Source organism: Neltuma alba, unplaced genomic scaffold (genome assembly GCF_004799145.2).
Source record: "Neltuma alba isolate B1F8T4 unplaced genomic scaffold, ASM479914v2 tig00001789_pilon, whole genome shotgun sequence".
Taxonomy (NCBI): Eukaryota; Viridiplantae; Streptophyta; class Magnoliopsida; order Fabales; family Fabaceae; genus Neltuma; species Neltuma alba.
Genome location: NW_021632615.1, coordinates 40,265 through 61,228, shown reverse-complemented (window position 1 = coordinate 61,228; position 20,964 = coordinate 40,265). Strand labels below are relative to the sequence as shown.

The following is a 20,964-nucleotide window of genomic DNA, read 5'->3' as shown; positions in this document are numbered from 1 at the left end:
AAAGAAATTTAAGAAAATTAGTATATCTACCTATGGCTATATGGAACCAAAAAGAAAGTGTCCCTATTCTTTATTTCCCTAGAAATAAAGATATTTGCCAAATCCCTCGCTAAGTCTTGCTTAATATTAGAGCTGTGGGTAGCAAAGGTGTGGGGATTGATGAACCTAAACTTTTCATCAAGGCTATCAGGGACCATGAAATTCTTTAAATGAACCTAAATGCCCAAACAAACATGAATATAATAAATGTTCTAAGTAGTTAAGTATTTAATCTTGGTTTGGAGAAATACCTTATATAAAAGTTACAGGCATTCTTGTTGGCCATATCATAGGTCAAAATTTCTTCTAGTACATCATTTGTGATGTATTCAGATATGGCTCTATTATAGACCTCTGGCTTAAAATCAAGGAGAATTATCAAGGAGTAGCAATGTTCCAATCTTGCCCCAATTGCATATCTCTCAATCTTGATGATACTATGGGAATAGGCTCAAATGGCTTCTTTTGTGAACATGAAAATGACTAATCTTCTAATAAGCTCTTCTTTTGTTTAGACTGACAAACATATAGTTAGTAATTAAAATATAATTTATATATTATTTTAAATTAGCTGAAGGTTTCAATATATATATACCTTCTTAGGTGGTGCTAATGTAACACCTTAATTTCAAACCCTTCTTCATATCAAATAGAAGCAAATGGAACCATCCATTAAATCCTTAAGTTGGTAAATTTGAAATTTCAAAACCAATCTTCTTGGGTTATTATTCACATAACCCTAAAAATTTAGCCAATTTTAAAAAATCACAACTAATTTTAGAAAAATTAAAATGAAATGGTTCTAAGTTCTGCTTAAAGCTTTCAGAGAGATCTTTAAGGGAAAAATACTTCTAGGTTATAAATCCATCTCATTTATTTGGTCAATTTTTTAATTTTTCAGAATTTATGCCTAATTTTGGATGGGAATAACTTTTTGTACAAAACTTCAATTATAATGAATTACCACTCATTTTAAAATTAAAAATAAGATCTATTAGACTGCCAAGTTTCATGATTAAACTTCCATTTTTCCAAAAACACATGGTCTTAAAATTAGATGCAATTAGGTTAGATTTTATCATTTTTAAACCATAATCTTACACCATAACATTTTGCCATCTCAAAACTATTAGCTATCATAGTAATCAACTTAAAACCATACTTTAACTATAGTGTACAGCATACAATAACTAAAGAGTCATTCATAATTACACATAGTACATAACAAAATCCCAAAATGTCAAGACATAACTAAAGGCTTCAAGCTAAAGTCAACTCTTTGCCTTTTCCTTTGGAGCTCTGATCCCCTAAATGGTTAGGATTTAAACATAATAGAGTGAGATTTCAAAAAATCTTAGGAGCAAAGAACATCAATTATAACATCAAAATGCAAGGCCAATCATGTTATATGCTAACATTAAACTCATGTATTATTGTGCCATAACCATGTCATTAATATGCCATGGAAAAGGAGCACATAACATATCATTCAACAACTTAAACACATTTACCAAGGCATCAATATAAGGAGCTAATCATATTTCCACATTCATAACTGAACCATACCATGGCACATACATTTAACACAAACAACCAAGACAAGTTAACACTAAAATTGAAAGTTCTCGCTACCTCTTAATAGCTTTGATTCCTCGATTTCCTTCTCTTGTTCTTGAGCCCTTCTTTGCCTTGTGCCAATGCCTATCAATCAAACAACAAGAATGGCATTCTAATCAACTTTAACAATTTCATTAACACTTTAACCTAAAACCCTAACCCTTTATCCTTTATTTTAGGATTTTAGCATCATCCTTTTTAATTTAACTTCCATCTTTTCCTACATGAATTTTCATGTAGAATCCAAAAATGAACCGAGATTTATCAAAATCCAATCCTTCCAAATACATGTTCTTCACATATGCCTACACAATTTCACCTCCTAAACTCATTGGAAGTATCAAATCAACAAAAATCAAACCCTAGCTCATTGCATCCAAGTTGGCCAAATTGAAGCTCTTAGTTCCGCAAGTTAGAATTCTTACAAAATAAGGTCTAAACACCATAATCCAAGTATTCTCCACCTTTTAATCTATAAACAAATTTTGATCATCCATAGCTCAACATAAATCAAATTAGACAACATCAAACGCTAACATTTTCATACTTCAAACTCCATCAAAGCCATATTTAAAGCCATTAAACTACAAGGTATCTTAAACTAGAAGGGAAATCTAAGCTTTTACCTTGATTTGGCACTTGATTTGACCTAGGATTAGCTTGATCTTCCTCTCTTGTTCCTTCTCCTTAGTTGGCCAAAAAACACTCTCCCTCCTTTGCTCTTAGGTGTGACCAGATCTCTTATTTATAATATGCCAAAAATTACCACTGAGTAAGTCTTCCATTGTCACATCCCGCCAATTTTAATCCTAGGAATATGAATAATAAAGTAGACAGAGGGTCAAGTAGTAAAGTAGAGTCAGAGATGAAACAATTTTTGAGTTGAAATCTAACTCTTGTATGAACTAATATTTTTGAAATTATCGATCCAAGAATGGCAAAATAAAAAAATTAGAGAAAAATTCCAGAAAATTCTTGAAAAATAGTAAAAAGATAAATTAGAGGGTTTGAAACCCTACTTGAGGCCCAGGAGGTGGAAATGGTATAAAAATAAATTATTACAGAATTTTCTGTAAACAGAGGTTTTTCTAGAAAAATAGTGAAAAATTAGCTGGCAATAATTATTTTAAATATGTAGAGGTCTTAATAATTTTAGAAAAAATATGAGAAATTTATGTGAGGATTTATTTAAGTTTATAAAATTATTTCTAGGCCCTGAAAAGTAAAAGGATTAATTTTAGAATATTTATCACCGAAATCTTATTGGTAACACTCGATTTCAGAGAAAATTCAAAATAAATAGTTAGAGATTGAGATAAGTTCTGAAAAAATTCAGGGGACCTTCCTATATTAAAAGAGAATTTTTGATAGAGAGAAATAAATTTTTGGAGACCTAGAACTATTTTTGAAAATGGTAACTTATATAGTGAGTTTTGGTTAGAAATTGATAATTTGTGATTGGGCAACACTTCTCTTTTCTTTCCACCTAGTTTTAGACTCATTTTAGGCCAAGGAAGCTCATAAAATTCGTGCAGTCCATGGTCCTTTATGTCAAGAGAGTTCAAGCCCAATTAAGCCCAAAATACCAAGAAAAATCAAGAGTAAAAGAGACACTTGGCATGACCCGAAAATTAAGGGTTATGAAGAGAGACACATGTCCTCTTAAGTGGCAGAAAATAAGGCCATTTTAGAGGGGTTATGTTTATAGTACAGAACCTAAGCTTTTCAAGGAGTGATTGATTGAGTTAACCCTTGACATACGGTATGTTTATAGTACAGAACCTAAGCTTTAAAAGCCATGGCAGATCATCTACTTTGGATGTGTATTAAAATTTATGAATTTTTTAAATTAAGGTATCAAATATGGAATTTTCAGATTTTGTCATATAAACAATACTATTTCATGTATTTTTCTAGAATTGATGATCATGTAAATGAATCAATGATATTTTTCTCTTATAGAGAATAGAAAGAGCTTTTGATGAAGATTTGAATCAAATCAATACAAATTTTTTACAATTAATTATAATTTTCAAAGTTAGACTAAAAATTTAAAGTTACCAAATAAATAGTAACCCTGAGAGTAAAAATGTAAGATTTTAATATACAAGCTTAATTAATAATTCACTTGAACCATAGAGCTTCCCAACGCATACTTAAAGGGGATAAAATGACGGAAATTACACACTTCGCTGGCAAACTATGTCCCCACTAATCGAGTCACTCCAATAGTGTCTTATTTGTTGGACGGGTTTTCTATGACGCCCTCTTTGATCTACTTGTTCACTCATACGAAGATTTGCGCAGTGATTTTAACTCGTCAGGAGTGAAGTCCTTCAAGTAAGGGAGAAATGATGAAATATGGGATAATGAATGATTATGGTTTTATTATATTTCTAGGATATATGAATTATTTAAATTTATTATCATTTTAAGATTTATTTAGATTTATTAGTATTTTAATATTTTTATTATTAGGATTAATTATTATTATTTTTATTATTATTTTAGTAAAAGTAGATTTAGGTTTTGTTCTACACAACTAGACTTGGATATTGAATTTATAGACGGTTATTTTTCTTCTCTATTTCTCTCTTCTGCTCTCCCTTCCCTATGATCTCATTCCTTCCCCTCTCTCTTGTTCGTTTCACATAAAAAAGTTAACCCAAAAGATACAATATATAAATAAATAAAATAATTAATTCATATAATTGTACGATATGAAACAATTGTAGATTACAATACGTTAACTTAATTAGAATAATTGTATATTAAAAATAATATCTGTTTGGGAGCTATGAGATGTAATACTATAAATGAAATTAATGAACATTTTTAGGAGGTAAGGGGCATTTGAATCCCCATGAAATGATACTAAGTACTAACAATGAATTAATCTTTTGATTCTTAATATAAGAGTTAATTAACTAATTTAAATAAACTAAAAAAAATAAATAAATTACTTAGTTTTAACCAATGTGGTGTGATCTCAGTAAACTCTTTTTGGCCGAAGTGATCTCACTAAATTGCTTCTTATATAATATTATATTATATATGAGTTTATAAGTTAGAAAAATTAGTTTTAGAAAAAATAATGAATATGAGGGAAAAATGAATTAAGGTCAATATGTAGTGCCAAAATTAATTACTTACCCAGCTTATGCATTTAAAACTAAAAGGGTATTTTAATAATTAAAAATACTTACTTAAATTTATTATGTTAAATTTTCTAATCGCACATGATCATGTGTCTTTTTTTTTTTAATATTAGCATTTAATAGTATTTAATTACCAATACATATGAAGCAACAAGAGACACATGGCTATGTATGATTGAAGAAACTAAGTTTTCTCCTTTAACACTTCTACCAAGAATCTATTTTTTTGGGTCGACAATGCTCACCAAGAATTTATAATAAATGCCACGGAAAACCAATTCATTATGCTGGCCAAAAAACAAAATTACTATGATAATGCATACAAAAAAATGATCATACGTCACATCAGATCATTGACAAATAGTTGGTGAGCAAATATAATATTTGATATTAGCTCCACTCCTAAATATAAAGCAAATTTAACTAATTTAGGAAGATTAAAAAATTAAATAATGACTTAATTATAGCATATGTTATATAATCTTTTTGAAAGACTTATGTTCATTATTAGATTATATATTATCAGTTTATATGTCAGGCAAATTAGTTTAGAGAAGAATGATAAATACAAATGTTTAATTTATTCAACTTCTTGAATATCATCAAATTAGTCAACTAGATCTTATATTAAAAACCGGAGGAGGTAGTACCTAACCATACAAAAATCTCCACATATGCTTACCCACTGGGGGGGAAACATCTTGTTCCACGAATAAAAATTTTGGCGTGGCTTAGCTCTCCTGCAATACATGAATAGGAAACAAAATTCAGAATAATAAAATTAAAAGTTTATGATAAACGATTATCAGTAGAAAGTACCTTCTCACCTTATCCTTCACTGCGTTATTGAACTTTCTCAAGCGCTTCTTGGGTGGTTCGTTAGGATGAGAGGCCATGGCCTTTCGTTTCCGTGAAGCTCTTGAAGGAAAGGGAGACTTGAACTGTACATTCCCCATGTTTGTTTGCTTCTTGTCAACATAAACTCCACAGTTAACTATGGCTATATCATCTGTGCGAGATGTAACTTGTATTTCCACATCATTCCAATCCAATTGAAGAGACTTATTAAGTCCTTCCAACTCTTCTTCTGAAAATTCACCCAGTAGATCAGAGAAAAGCATATGGCCTTGTTTACCATAAGAAACCAAAACACGGCCTCCTTCTACTTCAATAGGAAAATCACTTTGCATCCATGGCATTTTTTGACTACCATTTATGCTCATAAAAACATAAAAGCTGTATCTCTCACTTCTATTCGCCTTCCCCGTCTCAAATGCAACTACAACACGAGGAAAATTTTTGCCACGAACATAAAAAGACAATGTGTCTCCTTTACAGCAATGGTCAAACCAACCTGGATATGTTGTTGCTGGCATCCAGATAGCCATGCGATTGCACTTTATGGCCTAATTTATCCAAACAATTGTGACCAAAGGCATCTTCAGGATTCAAAATAATCTTCAAAAGCTTAATACTGTTATTAATCCTGATAGTTTGATTGAATTTTAATTTGAATCTTTGTAATTTCAAATTGTTGGTTTTGGTTCCTATAGTTTCATAATTACTTGGCCTTGAGTTTAAAGAAGGGTTAAGATACAAATTTGCTCCCAAAGTTTTCACTATGAAGTGCGGGGAGCACAAAAGTCTTTTTAAAAGTAAATTTGTCTTAGAAGTTTAAAGTTGTAGTAATTTTGTCCCCTATCATTTAAAAACTAACATTGACTATTAAAATAGTGACATTGACTATTAATATTTTTAATGGTAGGAGACAAAATTGCTACAATTTTAAATTTTTGAGATAAACTTGCACTAAAAAAATGCCAGGGCGCTCCTAAGTGAAAATTTCCAAGACAAATATATATGCACCTTAGCCCTTTAATGAATGATTCCTATACTTTTATTAAGTTTTTATTTTGGTCCCTATACTAAAACTAAGTCCTTATAAAACGATAGGGACCAAACCAATCATTTAAAACTACATGGATCAAAATTAAAATTTTGATCAAACTGTAAGGATCAACAAAAATAATATTAACTCATATTGAAAATAAGAAAATAGAAAAAGAATGAGAAAAACCTGAGACCATAAATGGCCTGAAGACTCTGTGGTTAATGATGTGCAATTCTCTGCCGTTATGTCCCCTAAACTTGATGGCAGCTCAGGTACATCTCTAAGTCTCTTGCAGTCACTCACTTCTAGTTTCCACAAATGAACACAGTCCTTAATGCACTCAGGAAGGGACACAAAATCATTTCCTGATAGATTCAAGTCTCTCATATTCTGAAAACATTTCAGAGTTAGGTGAAGATCTTCATCTAATAGACCACAGTTATGGAGATCCAAGCGGTCTATGTTTGTGCAGCTAATAGTTGGTGGTTGGCTCTCTTGCATTAATTTCTTCAGAGATTTTCTCCCATGAGGTTTTAGACCTCCTAATAGAAGCACTCCAAGATTATGCAATGTCAATAAGCTGTTCGGAAGCTCCCTAAGATTTTCGCAAGATCTTAAACTTAAAATATCAAGCTTTGGAAGATTTCCAATAGAAGATGGGAGCTTATTAATAGCGCTGCCTTCTGCATAAACATACATTAATGGATCCATGTTTCCAACGATGTGTGGGAAGTAGTCAAGACTCTTGCAATTATTGAAATTAAGAACTTGAAGAGATGGCATCTTGATTTCCTGTGGAAAGCTTGCAAGTTTGATGCACTTACTAACGTTTAATTCGACAAGCTTACAGAGAGATCCCACAGAATCATGAACTTTGACCAGATTGTGACATTCACGGAAGCTTAATGTTTTTAAGTTTTGAAATTGAGACATGTCAGGTACTTCAGTTATGAATTCACACTTTGAGAAATCCAAATATGTCAAGTATTCAAAATTCTGCAAAGCAAAAATGAGATTACTTAAATTAACTGTAGTTAATAACAGATATTCAGGCCGTCTGGTTCAAATAAAGGATTGGAATGAAATAGAATGGAATGATATAAAATACTCATCCGGTCCTAAATATTTTTTCAATCACAAGTTTTAAAATTTCTAAATATTTTTCTTCATTTGAGTTATTATTGTGCTAAGCAATGCGTGTCTATTGCTTCATTCAGATGAAATAAAAAACAAAACTAAAGCTGTATTATATTTAAGAATTTCATGAAAGAAACCTTAAAATTACTAAATCAAATATTTTTATAAAAAAATATATTGTTATTTGACAGTCAAGTGTAGTTAAAATTTTGTTAAATTGTAGGAAACAATCATGATTTGGGATTTAGTAATTTCTATGTTCCTTTTGTGGGATTTTCCCCCATTATTTGAAGATTGATTATTTAAAATTTTTTTTTGGAGATTTGTGCGTATTTAAGAAATATTTTAAAGGTTAATAAATAGTCCGAAGAAATAGAACGGCTGTTCAAGTAATTTATTCTTTATCATTAGAATGAAGTTATGGTTGAAGAAATTTGACCGAAGAATAAAGAGAGAAAGAAAGTGTACCTCGAATGAATGCTCTAAGCTGAAAGGACTTCCGCATATCTTGAGGCAAACCAGCTTCGGAGGAGAAAAATCTGGAGGCAAATTCACAGAAGGATACCCCTGCCAATCAAGTAATATTAAACTATTTGGAAGATATTTAGGACATGTTAAGAATCGGGTATTGCGAATAATGATAATTCTAAGATTATTCATCTTCTCAAAGGCTAAATCACTGCACTTCACTTCTTCTTCCTGAGGTGGATCTAGTATTATTCCTTCAATATTGTTGCCTCCCTGTAATTTAAGACCAACGATGTAACAATGTTTGATATGGCCAAATTGGACAATTAATGTATCGTGAACAGTACATGTAAAATGAAACATATAAGAATTAGAATCTTACTAAATTTTCATGTAGTACTTTGAGAACATCTTCATAATACCATAATCTACTGCGCTTGCCAAGATCTGATGGTGCTTCTTGCCTAACAATCTCTCTACCCATTTGTTGTATAAGATCATGCATGTACAAGTAACCATTATCAGCAATGGTTACTAGAGATTTGTCAACAAGAACCTCGATATAAAACCTTGCCCCAGAATCACAAGCTTTTAGTATTGCCTCAACAAATTCAAATTCCTCCTCTCTAAAGAAACAAGCAATATCTAAGAAAATATGCTTAGCACCATCTTGTAAGCAATCATAACTTATTTTCAATACATGATGAATTGTTCTTTCTGGAATCTCATCATACTGCTTCAATATAGATCTCCATTCCTCAATGCTTTTATGTGCCAAATTGGAGCCGATTAATTTTAAAGCGAGAGGAAGGCCATGTACATGCCTTATCACATGAATGGACATATTTTTATAATCTTTTGGAGGTTGGCTTGTACAAAACGCATACCAACAGAAGAGTTCAAGAGAGTAAAGCTGATTTAGCTTCTTCATTTCATATGTTTTCTTAACATTACATGCAATTAGCACTTGCTTATTTCTTGTTGTTATAACGATCTTGCTTCCGCGACCAAACCAATCACATCCCCCTGCAAGCTGTTCTAACTGTTCAACCTCATCAATGTCATCAAGAACCAAGAAAACCTTTTTATGAGAGAGTCTATGTTTTATTTTTGATATTCCTTCATCAACACTAGCAAACTTCATCCTCTTCTCCTCAAGAATCTCTGATAAAAATGTTTGTTGAAGGCGAACAATGCCCTTGTATTTCTTTGATACTCCTTTCACATCAAACAGAAAACATGAACCTTCAAATTGGTGGAAGATTGAATTATAAATAGCTTTTGCAAGGGTTGTTTTGCCAACTCCACCAGTTCCATGGATTCCCAACATACAAACAGCATCATTAGATTGATTCAAAAGTGACATCGCCTCCTCTACGCGAGGCTCAAGTCCAACCATATGATCAGTGTTATGAAAGCGTTTAGGAGGCAGCATAGCATATGCATATTTGGCAATTCCTTCAATGAACTTGACTTGGTTTCTAAAGAAGCAAAAGTTATGGTTTTAGTTTCATGAGATGATATAATTCGTGCTATATGTCTTCTTTTACGTTTCTTTTTTTTTTTGTCGTTTATCGCATATTTTTCAATAAAATATTATTGTGATTCTTAATTGATAGCCTTAAAATCAGTAAGCTCTCAAATTTTTCATCCTCTCTGTGCAAATGTTTATTCTTTTTTACTTCAACTCACAAACCTAGCTATGAAATATTTGCGGATCAAATAGTAAAATTTAAGTAAAATTTAAAAGAATAGGATAAAAGGAAGGTATATGCAAAATAAAAAAATGTTAAACAAAAAGAAATTTTTAAATACGGTAGTCATAAAAATCATTTTATACATCGAACATAAAATTTATACCAGGCTACGATAACGTATGCACAAAACATGAAAAGTATAATTGGTATATATTTGAAATTAAATTAAGTAAAATATGCATACAAGAAGACATATCTTACTTGTTCAAAAGTCTAGGTCACTTGTATTCATATATCAACGTCCAATATAGTATTGCATTCCAAAGTAGAATAGGAATTGGATTCATAAGCTTTTAAAAGAAAACAGTACAACTATCAATATCATTTGAATAATTGATTGTCTGCTTAGTAACATATCTGCTACTCAACTTCTAAAAAATTTCACATGCTCAGTGTTGATGCAGAAAAGAAATTATTTAGCCTTTGGAATTACACCAATCCAATAATAATCATAATAGCACTTAATAACTAAAATATTACTTATATGATTTCAAGTATTGAAGTTGAAAATGAAATTAAAAATACTTATGTTAAAAAACAAATTTTAAATTTACTTAAAAGACTCAAAAAAAAAAAGAGAATAGATTTCGAAATGAAAACAATTTTTAATATCCCAGGCTTGTAGAGATTCACCTTCCAATTGCAAGAACAAAACTATGTTCAATATCATGAGCAATCACTAATAGATTATGGGAATTAATATAATCTTAAGTCCCTCAAATTTATCCTCATTTTGGTTTTAGTTCCTCAAATGTCAAACTATAGATTTTGGTCCCTCTAAAAGCAAAATGGTCCCAATCTTTGTTATATTATGGGATCAATATTTTAAATGAAAGTAAATTTGAGATCAAAACTGATGGTTTGAAATTTGAGAAATCAAAACAAAAAAGGAGACAAACTTGAGGGAACAAAAATTATATTAACCCGAGATTATTTGAAAATCATATCAGCAGAAAGCACTTACCCATCATCGAAAAGCCATGTTGATGATAAGCTTGCAGCTTCAGACAAAGCGGACCTCCATTTTTGCACTTTCTTCAAGTTACCATGGAACCTATGTTCAAGATCAGCCATGGCTTCCTCAAAGCTATTTCTTTGATACTGAACATCCAACGGATTCACCTTATAAAAGATGGGCATAACCAACTGGTTCTTCTCCTTCTTGCACCAAACGATGTGGGCGAGTTCCTCTAAGCACCATGTGGAAGTAGCATAGTTCCTAGAGAAGACAATAATGGAAATCCTTGATCTCTCAATGGCTTTAAGAAGCGTAGGTGAGATCTCTTCCCCTTTCCCAAGCTTCTTGTCATCAATGAAGGCGTTGATTCCGTTGCATCGCAAAGCATCGTAGAGAGGCACAGTGAAGGTTTGGCGAGTATCTTCGCCTCTGAAACTCAGAAAAACATCATATCTATACTTTGTTCCGTTGGTGAAGCTAGGGGGTGATGATGAAGATGATGATGATGATGATGCGACCACCTGAATCGCCATATGGCTGCACTAATCGTAGTGGGGAAGCTATGTTCTGAGGTTTTGATCGTTCGAGATGAAAGGAAATTTGTTGGAAGGTGCAAGTCCATCAATTTCAATATTGGGTTGTTGTGATATCCGAAGGGTGCAGAGGATGTCATTATGCCTTGTTTTTGTTTGACTTTTACGTATCCTTTCTTGAAGCAATTGTTGAAGCAAAAAATAATGGTACAGACGATGGATCCTTTTCTCTTTTCTGGTCTTTTTCTAGTTTGTCTTTGTTTTTATTTTCGCTTATTTTGAAGGATTCAATAACCTGAGGCGGAGCAAGATGCCTAGTGTGAGAGGTAGAATTCCTAAAAGACTAATACACGTGTATGTGTTAATGTAAGTGTTTCTAATATTTATCATAAATAATTTTCTATGTAAAAATGATCAAATAGCAAATGAAGTTTTCGTTTTTTTTTTTGGGCCTGACAAATGGTGCAGATGAAGCGTGGTTTTTGTTTGACTTCTATTGTTCCTGGAAAATTTTGTTTTGAAATTAAATAAGTCATCAAAAATTTGCATTCTTCAGAGTCAATAAATATTATATTCTTAAATCATAATTTATTCAGTGAATTATAGATTTCTCTCTTCTTCTTCTTGTTTTTTTTTGTAAGTCAGAGTCAATGATAGATGATTATGTATTTTGTGTTAGAATAGACTCGGCACCTTGGTGTGGAGCACTTCATAACATAATTTCTCACATCTAATTCGAATTAAATTATGCTATTTAAATGTTACTGATCACCCTTTTTTTAATTTGTCCTTGTTAGTTCTGCCATATATAGGATTTGAATTGAACTCAAAATTATCGATAAATATTAATTATTGATTGCCAATGAAAACTGTATTGTTTGTCGCATATGATTGTCGAAACCTATTATTTTTGATGCCCTTGAAGGGTTTGACCCACTGCAGGCCTCCATGCTATATTTTCCGCTGGACTCTATCTCATTCTTTTTATTTTTATTTAATTCTATCTCAGCTCTCTAAAATGGGATTTATTCTCACAAATCCATATAAAAATATAGGTTGAAATTTTTATTATTTCATTTCATTTTTTACACGGATACCTAATATTGATACTTACAGTAAGTACAAGTTAAAGAATCAAGGTGGCTATGGTAAGCTTGATGACTGTGGATATATGTAAGGTACAGATAAATATTTGAAGAATAATATGTACATGAGATCCATAACTTCTAAAGAAAGGGCATTTTGAATTGTACGCACGAAATCACATAACCGACAAAATCAAGTGTTTAATGAGAGTTTTCTATTTATATATATATATATATAGGTTATATACATTATGTGATTATAGGAAAGTAAATCCTCTTTCTGTTATTGCAATTCTTAAGTTGTTTAATCTCTATGGCTGGGATATAATTAACCAGTGTAAGCTGCTTGCTACGTGACACTACCTCCGGTCAGAGACCCAGTTAAATAATTTGAGGAGATTAAGAAAATTATTAAATTAATTTAATGGTTAATATAATATTTGGTCCTTCAAATTTTAGCTCATTTTTGTTTTGATTTCTCAAGTTTCAAATCATAAGTTTTAGTTTCTCAAAAGGTTAAATGATTCAAATTTTTATTGGATTATAGGGACAAATATTATAAATAAAAAGAAATTTAAGGAACCAAAATCTATGATCTAAAATTTGAGGGATCAAAACCAAAATAAAAGCAAATTTAAGAGACTAAAATTTGAATTAACCCTTAATTTAAAGTATTTATATTTATTGGTTTTTTCAAACTAATTTGCCTCATTTATAAATCAATATAATCTAATAATATACATAAATATTTTAAAAAAGATAATATAATATATACTATAATTAAATAATTTAATAACTTTTTAAATCTTTTTAAGTTAATTATCCAGGTCTTATATTAAAAACCAAAAGTAATAAGTGTTAATCGTGAAAGCTGAGCCATAACTTAGGGAAATGTTGCTCATCAGCAAAGCATTCACCAAATCATGACCTTATTTCAGATTCATTAAGGGAGTAATTCTTGCATGCTGCTAGAGTGTCAACTCATTTGTACTCTGCCCAGTAAGAATGCTCCAACTCATATTATTTTTAATTTTATTCAAAGAATTTTGTAATTTCTTTTGGTGCTCCTTTCTTTATACTTTCTTAGACCCTCTCACCTCTCTCTTCGTTTGGTCTCAGACTATCTCCCCACTTCATGGACGGCGTTTCTTTAAGTATTGAGGAAGGAAGCACCGTTCAAGTGCCCCTGATCTTTAGTTAGAGCATTCTTATTGGATAGAATACAAATGACTTGATAGTTTAGAAGCATGCAAAAATTTTTCTGACAAAAGCACAGTGCTTAAATTCTGATTGCAATAATACTAATAAATATTATCAAATGGTTTAATGTTAGTTTGCACATCCTGCGCATCGGAACCAATTTTGATATTCATTGTAGTGAAGAGCACCCATTCATCATAATGAAGAGCACTTTAATGCTCATCAAATTTAAACTGTTTAAATTTAATATGAGCATTTGAAATTTAATTTTTATATATTTGTTTCTTTAAAACTTTTTTTAATAGGCACATCATCCAAATAAATATGATCTATTAACTGTAATTTTTTAAAAAAATAATTTTTATTTAAAAATATCAGTTAAATATTTTAAATTTAAACCATTAAAATTATATCTAAATAGTGTAAATTTTATTATGTGATAAATATCATAGTGCTCATCAACGGAGATCATCACCGAAACTCCGAGGATGTCCTTCAATTTGTATCCGATCCTTTCAATTATTGAATGTATCAAAGTTAAAATTCACTGTACGTAAAAGATGCTTTCACTCCTGATTTAAGGCATAAAGAAACAACCCAACTGCTTTAATAGATGCTGGAATGACAGGCACAATGAGAGGCTCAGAGATTATTCATGACTAAAAGCTAATTTTTTTACGAATAATGTTGGGAACAGAGAGCGAAGCTCAATAATGGAGGGAGAACAAATGGAAAAGAAAGAGTGAATGACATTATATTTTAACTCAAAACCTTATAACTTAAATTTAAGGGTCTTTCTACTTTACATAAATATATCTATTATTAAACCTAGTTTTATCGATGTGATATTTTCCACGTCAACTCTATTCTACTCACATTAACAAATGATACGTACAGACAAGTTAAAAGAAGGAGTGAAAAGACACGCCGCCCAAAAAGGAGAGATAGATCTCTCATATAGCCAGGAGAAATGAAAAGACTGCAATGTTATTCTAATAGTATATTATTAGAAACAAATATTCTAATAATATATTATTCTCTTTTGCTTTTGATTTCCCACTCAAAAGGCATTGCATTCTTCCACATCCGATGCGTGTATCTCTCATAGTTACGTCAATTCCAAATAAAAACACATACCCTTTACGTTGTCTTCAAGAATATAATTGCGGAAGATAATCAACATTCAATATAATGTCAAACTAAAAGGGCGAACAAGTAGCTGGCACTACCATTTTTATCAGGGGAATCCCATGATGTGTTTGGATTAGGTGAGAAACACACTTTGAATAAAATTGATTTATGCTTATAATTTTTCGAATAGGTGGTCGTAATAGATTTATAAAATTAATTTATAAGATTTTCAGTATAATTAAGAAACAAAATTAGAAAAGTTCTTTTCTTCCCTCCAGGAGTATTAGAAAAGCTAAAGCTATGGTTTTCTTAGAAATATATCCAAGCACTCCTTAATATGTGTGTTAGGTTGATGGTCTCATAATTGAATTTTTAAACATATGGTTTAGACCTACATTATTGAATCCCAAACACAATATGAATACAATAAAAAATTTTCACAGGATTTTTAATGATTTTTTTTTTAATTTTTCAAAACAACTTCCAGAAACATTTAAAGTCAAACAAAAACGACGTTTCATCTTCCGCTCCATTTGTCTGGTAGGAAAAACTTCAGTACCTTTTGGATCCATTTTCACGATTGACGGGTGAGACTATAATTAAATGTGTTATTTATGTTATGAATATTATCAAATCTGGATGTCTATTTCCTCTTCCTCTTCAACTTCATCAACTCCCACCACTTCTACTAAGCATTAATCTTTCACTACTCCATTACTTCTCCACTATGTCTTTAATCTTGTAATTTAATCCCCACTCACATTCATGTAGTTTATTATCCATTATCTATCATTTAAGTATAAGTGTAACATATGTATAAGACTATATCTATAAATAGGACGTGCCATTATATTGTAAGGTAAATAAAGAAAGTGGTCAAAGGAATACAATATCATTATCTCATTATATTATCTACATCTCTTTTCCAATATACTTTATTTGTTCACATTATCAACCGGAGACTTTACCATTTGAGTTTATGGTTTTTAGTTGATACATGTTGGTGTTTTGTTTGTTGAATGATAATAGTTTAATCCGAGCAGTTTGGTAAGATTTCTTCAATTTATTTAGAGAAAATAATGGTTTTACATATTAACCTTGTTAAGTCATTGGTAACTAAGTATTTTATTCATCATATTGAGATATGAAAATTTTTATTTTTATTTTTATTTCTTACTTTTCCTATGTTTTCATAATTCTATTATCCTTATACTTCTTGATTTGATATGAGATTTATGTTCATCTATAATATTACTATATATGATTATCATATCCGATATTAGTTAATTGTTGTCTTAGAAAGTAAAATGTTAAACATATAAATGAATGGCTAATAGTCATTATACTCTTGATTTTGTCATTAGATAGCCATAAGCCATATCATTTTTTAATGATTCTTTGATAAAAGACTATCTTATGGTTGTAACAGATGATATGGCAAGATTGTCAAAATTTGATAATCTATATCAAAGTCCTAAAAATTGATAGTTTAAAAATTAAACGATACAAAATAACTTCGTAGTTTTAAAAATTTTGTTATGGTCCGGATGACCAAAAGGTTAAAAAAATTGATAGTGTGCTAGTAAAAGCAAGAAATATATCTATAAGAGTGATAAAAAATATGATTACATTGTATCTAGTGGAACTAATAACTAAAAAGACAATAATCTTAGGGCTTTACTATTAAATCATAATAGAAGAATTGGTAATAGCCTTATGATCAATATGATAAAATTATAAACAAATGTTATAATATGACCAGAAGACATATAGATAAATATGTATCAATTCATTGAAAATAAATGTTTAAAAAAATGGTTGTGAAGCCAAAAAGACTATGTGATATTATGAAAATATCAAAAGTAATTCTAATGCTTGAAGGCAGTAAGTTATGAAGAAAGATGTCTAAAATATTTATAAAAATAGAATGGATACAACCATATGCCTAGAAAGCTGTATACATAATTTTTATTAGTCTTTAAATTTATTGTGATTTGTAAGAAATTAATTGTCATAAGAATTTGATATTATGATATTGATAAGTGTGATATAAAATTAAGTAGATCACATTAGTTATATTTTGTTTATGTATATCTTATTAATATGATCTGATTAAATATTAGTTTTGAATATTTTAAATGTCTTTAGTTATATTTTGTTTATGTATATCTTATTAATATGATCTGATTCAATATTAGTTTTGAATATTTTAAATGTCTTTAGTATCTTGATCAATATTGAAAAGTTTTGAACGTTAACTTTGACTTGTATTTTATTTTCATTTTAAAAGTTCTCTTACATTTTTGTGTTTTCTCTATATATTGCAAGTTAAACCTATGATACTTATAATTATTTGTTATTATGTTAATGATATATTGAAATAAAGTTGTCTTTCATACTCCTCGAAAATTATATAGTTCTAAAAGAACTATATGTAATAGTATTAATATAATTCCAGAAGAACTAATGATTTTTTTTTGAATGAGTAGACAAAGTATATAAGAATTATGAAGTACTTGGGCTTTCAAGTAAAGGATAGGTTATTGGCCTTAATCTATCATATGCTCATAACTATTTATGAAATATATGAATAAAGAAATCATGTTTGAATGATTCAATCTTAAGGAGAGACTATTGGAATACAAGTATGAGTTGATATTGGATATATTTTTTTTATATCAATTTTATAAATGGATATCATTGGTCATATATTATATTGAAAAATTTATTGTTGGTAAAGAAACATAATACAACAAACCAGAAGTTTACTAATCTAATTAGATTTATTATTGACATAGATTTATTATTGGCATGACTTGTTTGATTATCTTGAACTATATGATGCAACAAATTATTGAAGATTATGTATTGATATCCATTGAAGAACCAGAAGATTCTACCGAATAGCCAACATTTTTAAGAATTCGTATGTGCTGCTCGTTCTTAAAGAAAACTGATTATAAAATATCATTAGTTATATTTTATTTTGAAATGGATCACTACATTTCTGGAAATATATTAAACTCATATGTATGGGCCCATTTAGAAGCACATAAGCCATAAAAGTATTCAATATTTGATAGATGCATCTATATAAAATAATAACATGTGTGATTGACATTAGTTTGCAACTTGCAATTTGCAAGATTGTTTAGATAAATATTTTTAGACTATGTGATTCTAAAAATTTGATTTTAAAGATGCTAGTGAATTTATATATCAGGCTTTTAATGTTGAAAAGCCTGCTTAACAAATTGATCTAGCAAAATCATTTGTTAATGCCTAGGTGAATAGCTGGATCAATATTTATGAGAACAATTTTTTCCATTTTAGTGTTGGCATATTTAATTTAATATGTTGTAGCACTTATACATATCAAGGCAACAAAATTTTCCCAATAAAATTGGCTTTTGGTCAAGAGTCGGATATTTTCTATCTAAAAATTGAAATGTGCAATATTTATTCTTACTAACCACAATGCACATAGATGTATATTTAAAGAAAGCTGGGACATATGTTGGGTAAGAATCTCTTTCTTCTTATTTGTCTCTATATAGAACAAAATAATGTTCCTAAAAGAAGCAAATGAATTTAGGAGACTTGTATTGCATAATTAATTGACTATTATTCGACAAAGTTTTCCTAACATGAGAGGGAGAAATCGAGTAGTTGGAAAAGAGAATGCATGGAATGCATTATTACTATCAAATATAGATTCTCAAATATATCAGTATGGATCAGAAATTCATCAAAATTGCATTCATGAAATGCTACAAAATATTTTATTGAACTGAACGAAAATTTTTAAATCTCTTATTTTAGCTGAAAATGCTCTGGTTAGTATAAATAAAAATAAGACATGCTGGAAGCATAAGAGGTTAATCAATTCCGATATAAATATCTTGAATAAAGAGGAGTACACAACTTAGAAGTCATATTGAGGAGACATCTACTCTAAAAGAGTGTCAAGACATAACTAATTGTAAAACCCTAGAAGAGATTTAGGTATCTGAAGAGGAAGAAAGAGATATCAATAAGTTATGTCACAAGAGAAAAATGGAATCGAAAAGATAAAAGTTATCGATAACGATTTTGATAAGAATATCACGTGATAAAAATATGATCTTACACATAGATCTATCATACAAAGTGGATATAAATTTGGCCAAGAAGAAAAGTAAAAGGAAAAAGACATGATGAAAATATTATTTCGATATGTGAAAATGAGCTTGCAATCCGGACATATGAAATATAAAGTTTCTATAGAATATATGAATGTTTATAACATAAAGATTTTCAAAAATGATTATGATGAGACATATTACTTTGTGGTGGATATAATTTTATATATTTGAATAGTTTAGCAATTATGAAATGTGCCTATTAGATATTATTATGACTCATGCATGATCATTAAATCGTGAAATTTACATAATAATCCTTAAAAGATCCAAAATATGCCAGAAGCATATATAAGAAAATCTTTTAGTATATGAAATATGATGAAGATTAAAATAATTTCAGTGTGTGTCATTTATTTTATAGTTCTAGATCAAAATATATGAAATTTCCTAAAGGATTTTATTTGCCAGAAGCATACAATTCAAGTTCTTGAGAATAATACTTAATTAAGTTAAACAAGTTTCTATGAGAATCGAAGTAATCAGGGCATATGTGATATAACTAAGTAAATATCAATTAAAGAAATGATACAAAAATGATCCAATTTGCCCGTATATTTTTATGAAAAATTCTTAACTTGAGTTTGTTATAATTTTTGTTTGTATTGATAACATAAATATTATCAGAACTCTTGAAGAGCTCATAAAAGTTATAAATTGTTTACAAGAAAGAATTTGAAATGAAGGACTTGGAAAGATCAAAGTTTTGCCTTTGATTGCAAATTGAATACTTGAGAAATGAAAATTTTTTGGTATCAACTAATTGATACAACAAAGGTCTTAAAGTATTTTTATATCGATAAATTACATCCATTATATACTTTGATGGTTGTGAGATTTGTGGAGGTGAATAAAGAGCATTTTAGATTTCAAGAAGGTGATCAAGAACTACTTGATCAAGAAGTACCAAATCATAGGGTCAGAAGTACCATATCATATCTTATTAGTTACCCATGACCTAACATATTATTTGCTGTTAACTTATTAGTAAGATATAGTTTGTCACCAAAGACGTTGGAATAGAATTCAAGATTCTTTTCTGATCCACATGTTGGTAATTCCAAATGGAGTATTTATCTCATAATATTCAAAAGATGGTTAAATATATATCTAGCAAATCTGTTCAAATAAAAATCTAGGAGATTTATTCATTAAGTTACTTCTTATTACAATATTTGAAAAGCTTGTTCATAATATCGGATGTCACAAACTCAAAGATATGAATTAATATTATCAAGGGGGGAGTTAATACATATTGTACTCTTTTTTTCTTATCTATGGTTTTTCCTACTAGGTTTTCTTAACATGGTTTTTAATGAGGCAGCATCAAAGTGTATCAATGAATGTATATTCTTTTTCTTTTGCTAGGTTTTTGTTCCACAGGATTTTTTCTAGCTGAACTTTTTTAATGAGACACACCTTTATACAATGGACACTCAAGGGGGAGTGTTATGAATATTATCAAATATGGATGTCCATCTCCTCTTTCTCTTCAACTTCATCAACTCCCACTACTCCCACTACTCTATTACTTCTCCACTATGCCTTTAATCTTATAACTTACTCTCCAAGCACATTCATGTGGTTTATTATCCATGATCTATCATTTAAGTATAAGTGTAACCTATATGTAAGACTATACTTATAAATAGGGCATGTTATTGTATTGTGAGGTAAATTAAGCAAGTGATCAAGGAATACAATATTATTTTCTCATTCTATTGTCTGCATCTCTTCTCTAACTTACTTTTTTTGTTGGTTAATTTCATAACAATTTAGTCATTTTATATGGAAAATTATTTATGATAA

General features: G+C 29.8%; 1 protein-coding gene across 2 annotated transcripts; it reads right to left on the bottom strand.

The window, feature by feature from the left end:
- Positions 1–5,500: 5,500 nt before the first annotated feature.
- LOC114711603 (disease resistance protein RPS6-like) lies at positions 5,501–11,766 on the bottom strand. Of its 2 annotated transcripts, none has more exons than XM_028896023.1 (6): positions 11,032–11,766; positions 8,693–9,791; positions 8,311–8,583; positions 6,892–7,701; positions 5,642–6,220; positions 5,501–5,554 (listed from the first exon to the last, which is right to left on the bottom strand). In XM_028896023.1, the coding sequence occupies exons 1-6, from the start codon at positions 11,556–11,558 to the stop codon at positions 5,546–5,548; spliced, it is 3,297 nt and encodes a 1,098-aa protein (XP_028751856.1). In that variant the 5' UTR covers positions 11,559–11,766; the 3' UTR covers positions 5,501–5,545. The 2 variants fall into 2 exon arrangements, with proteins under 2 accessions (XP_028751856.1, XP_028751864.1); XM_028896031.1 differs by having other exon boundaries at positions 8,693–8,786.
- Between the last annotated feature and the right edge of the window lie 9,198 nt (positions 11,767–20,964).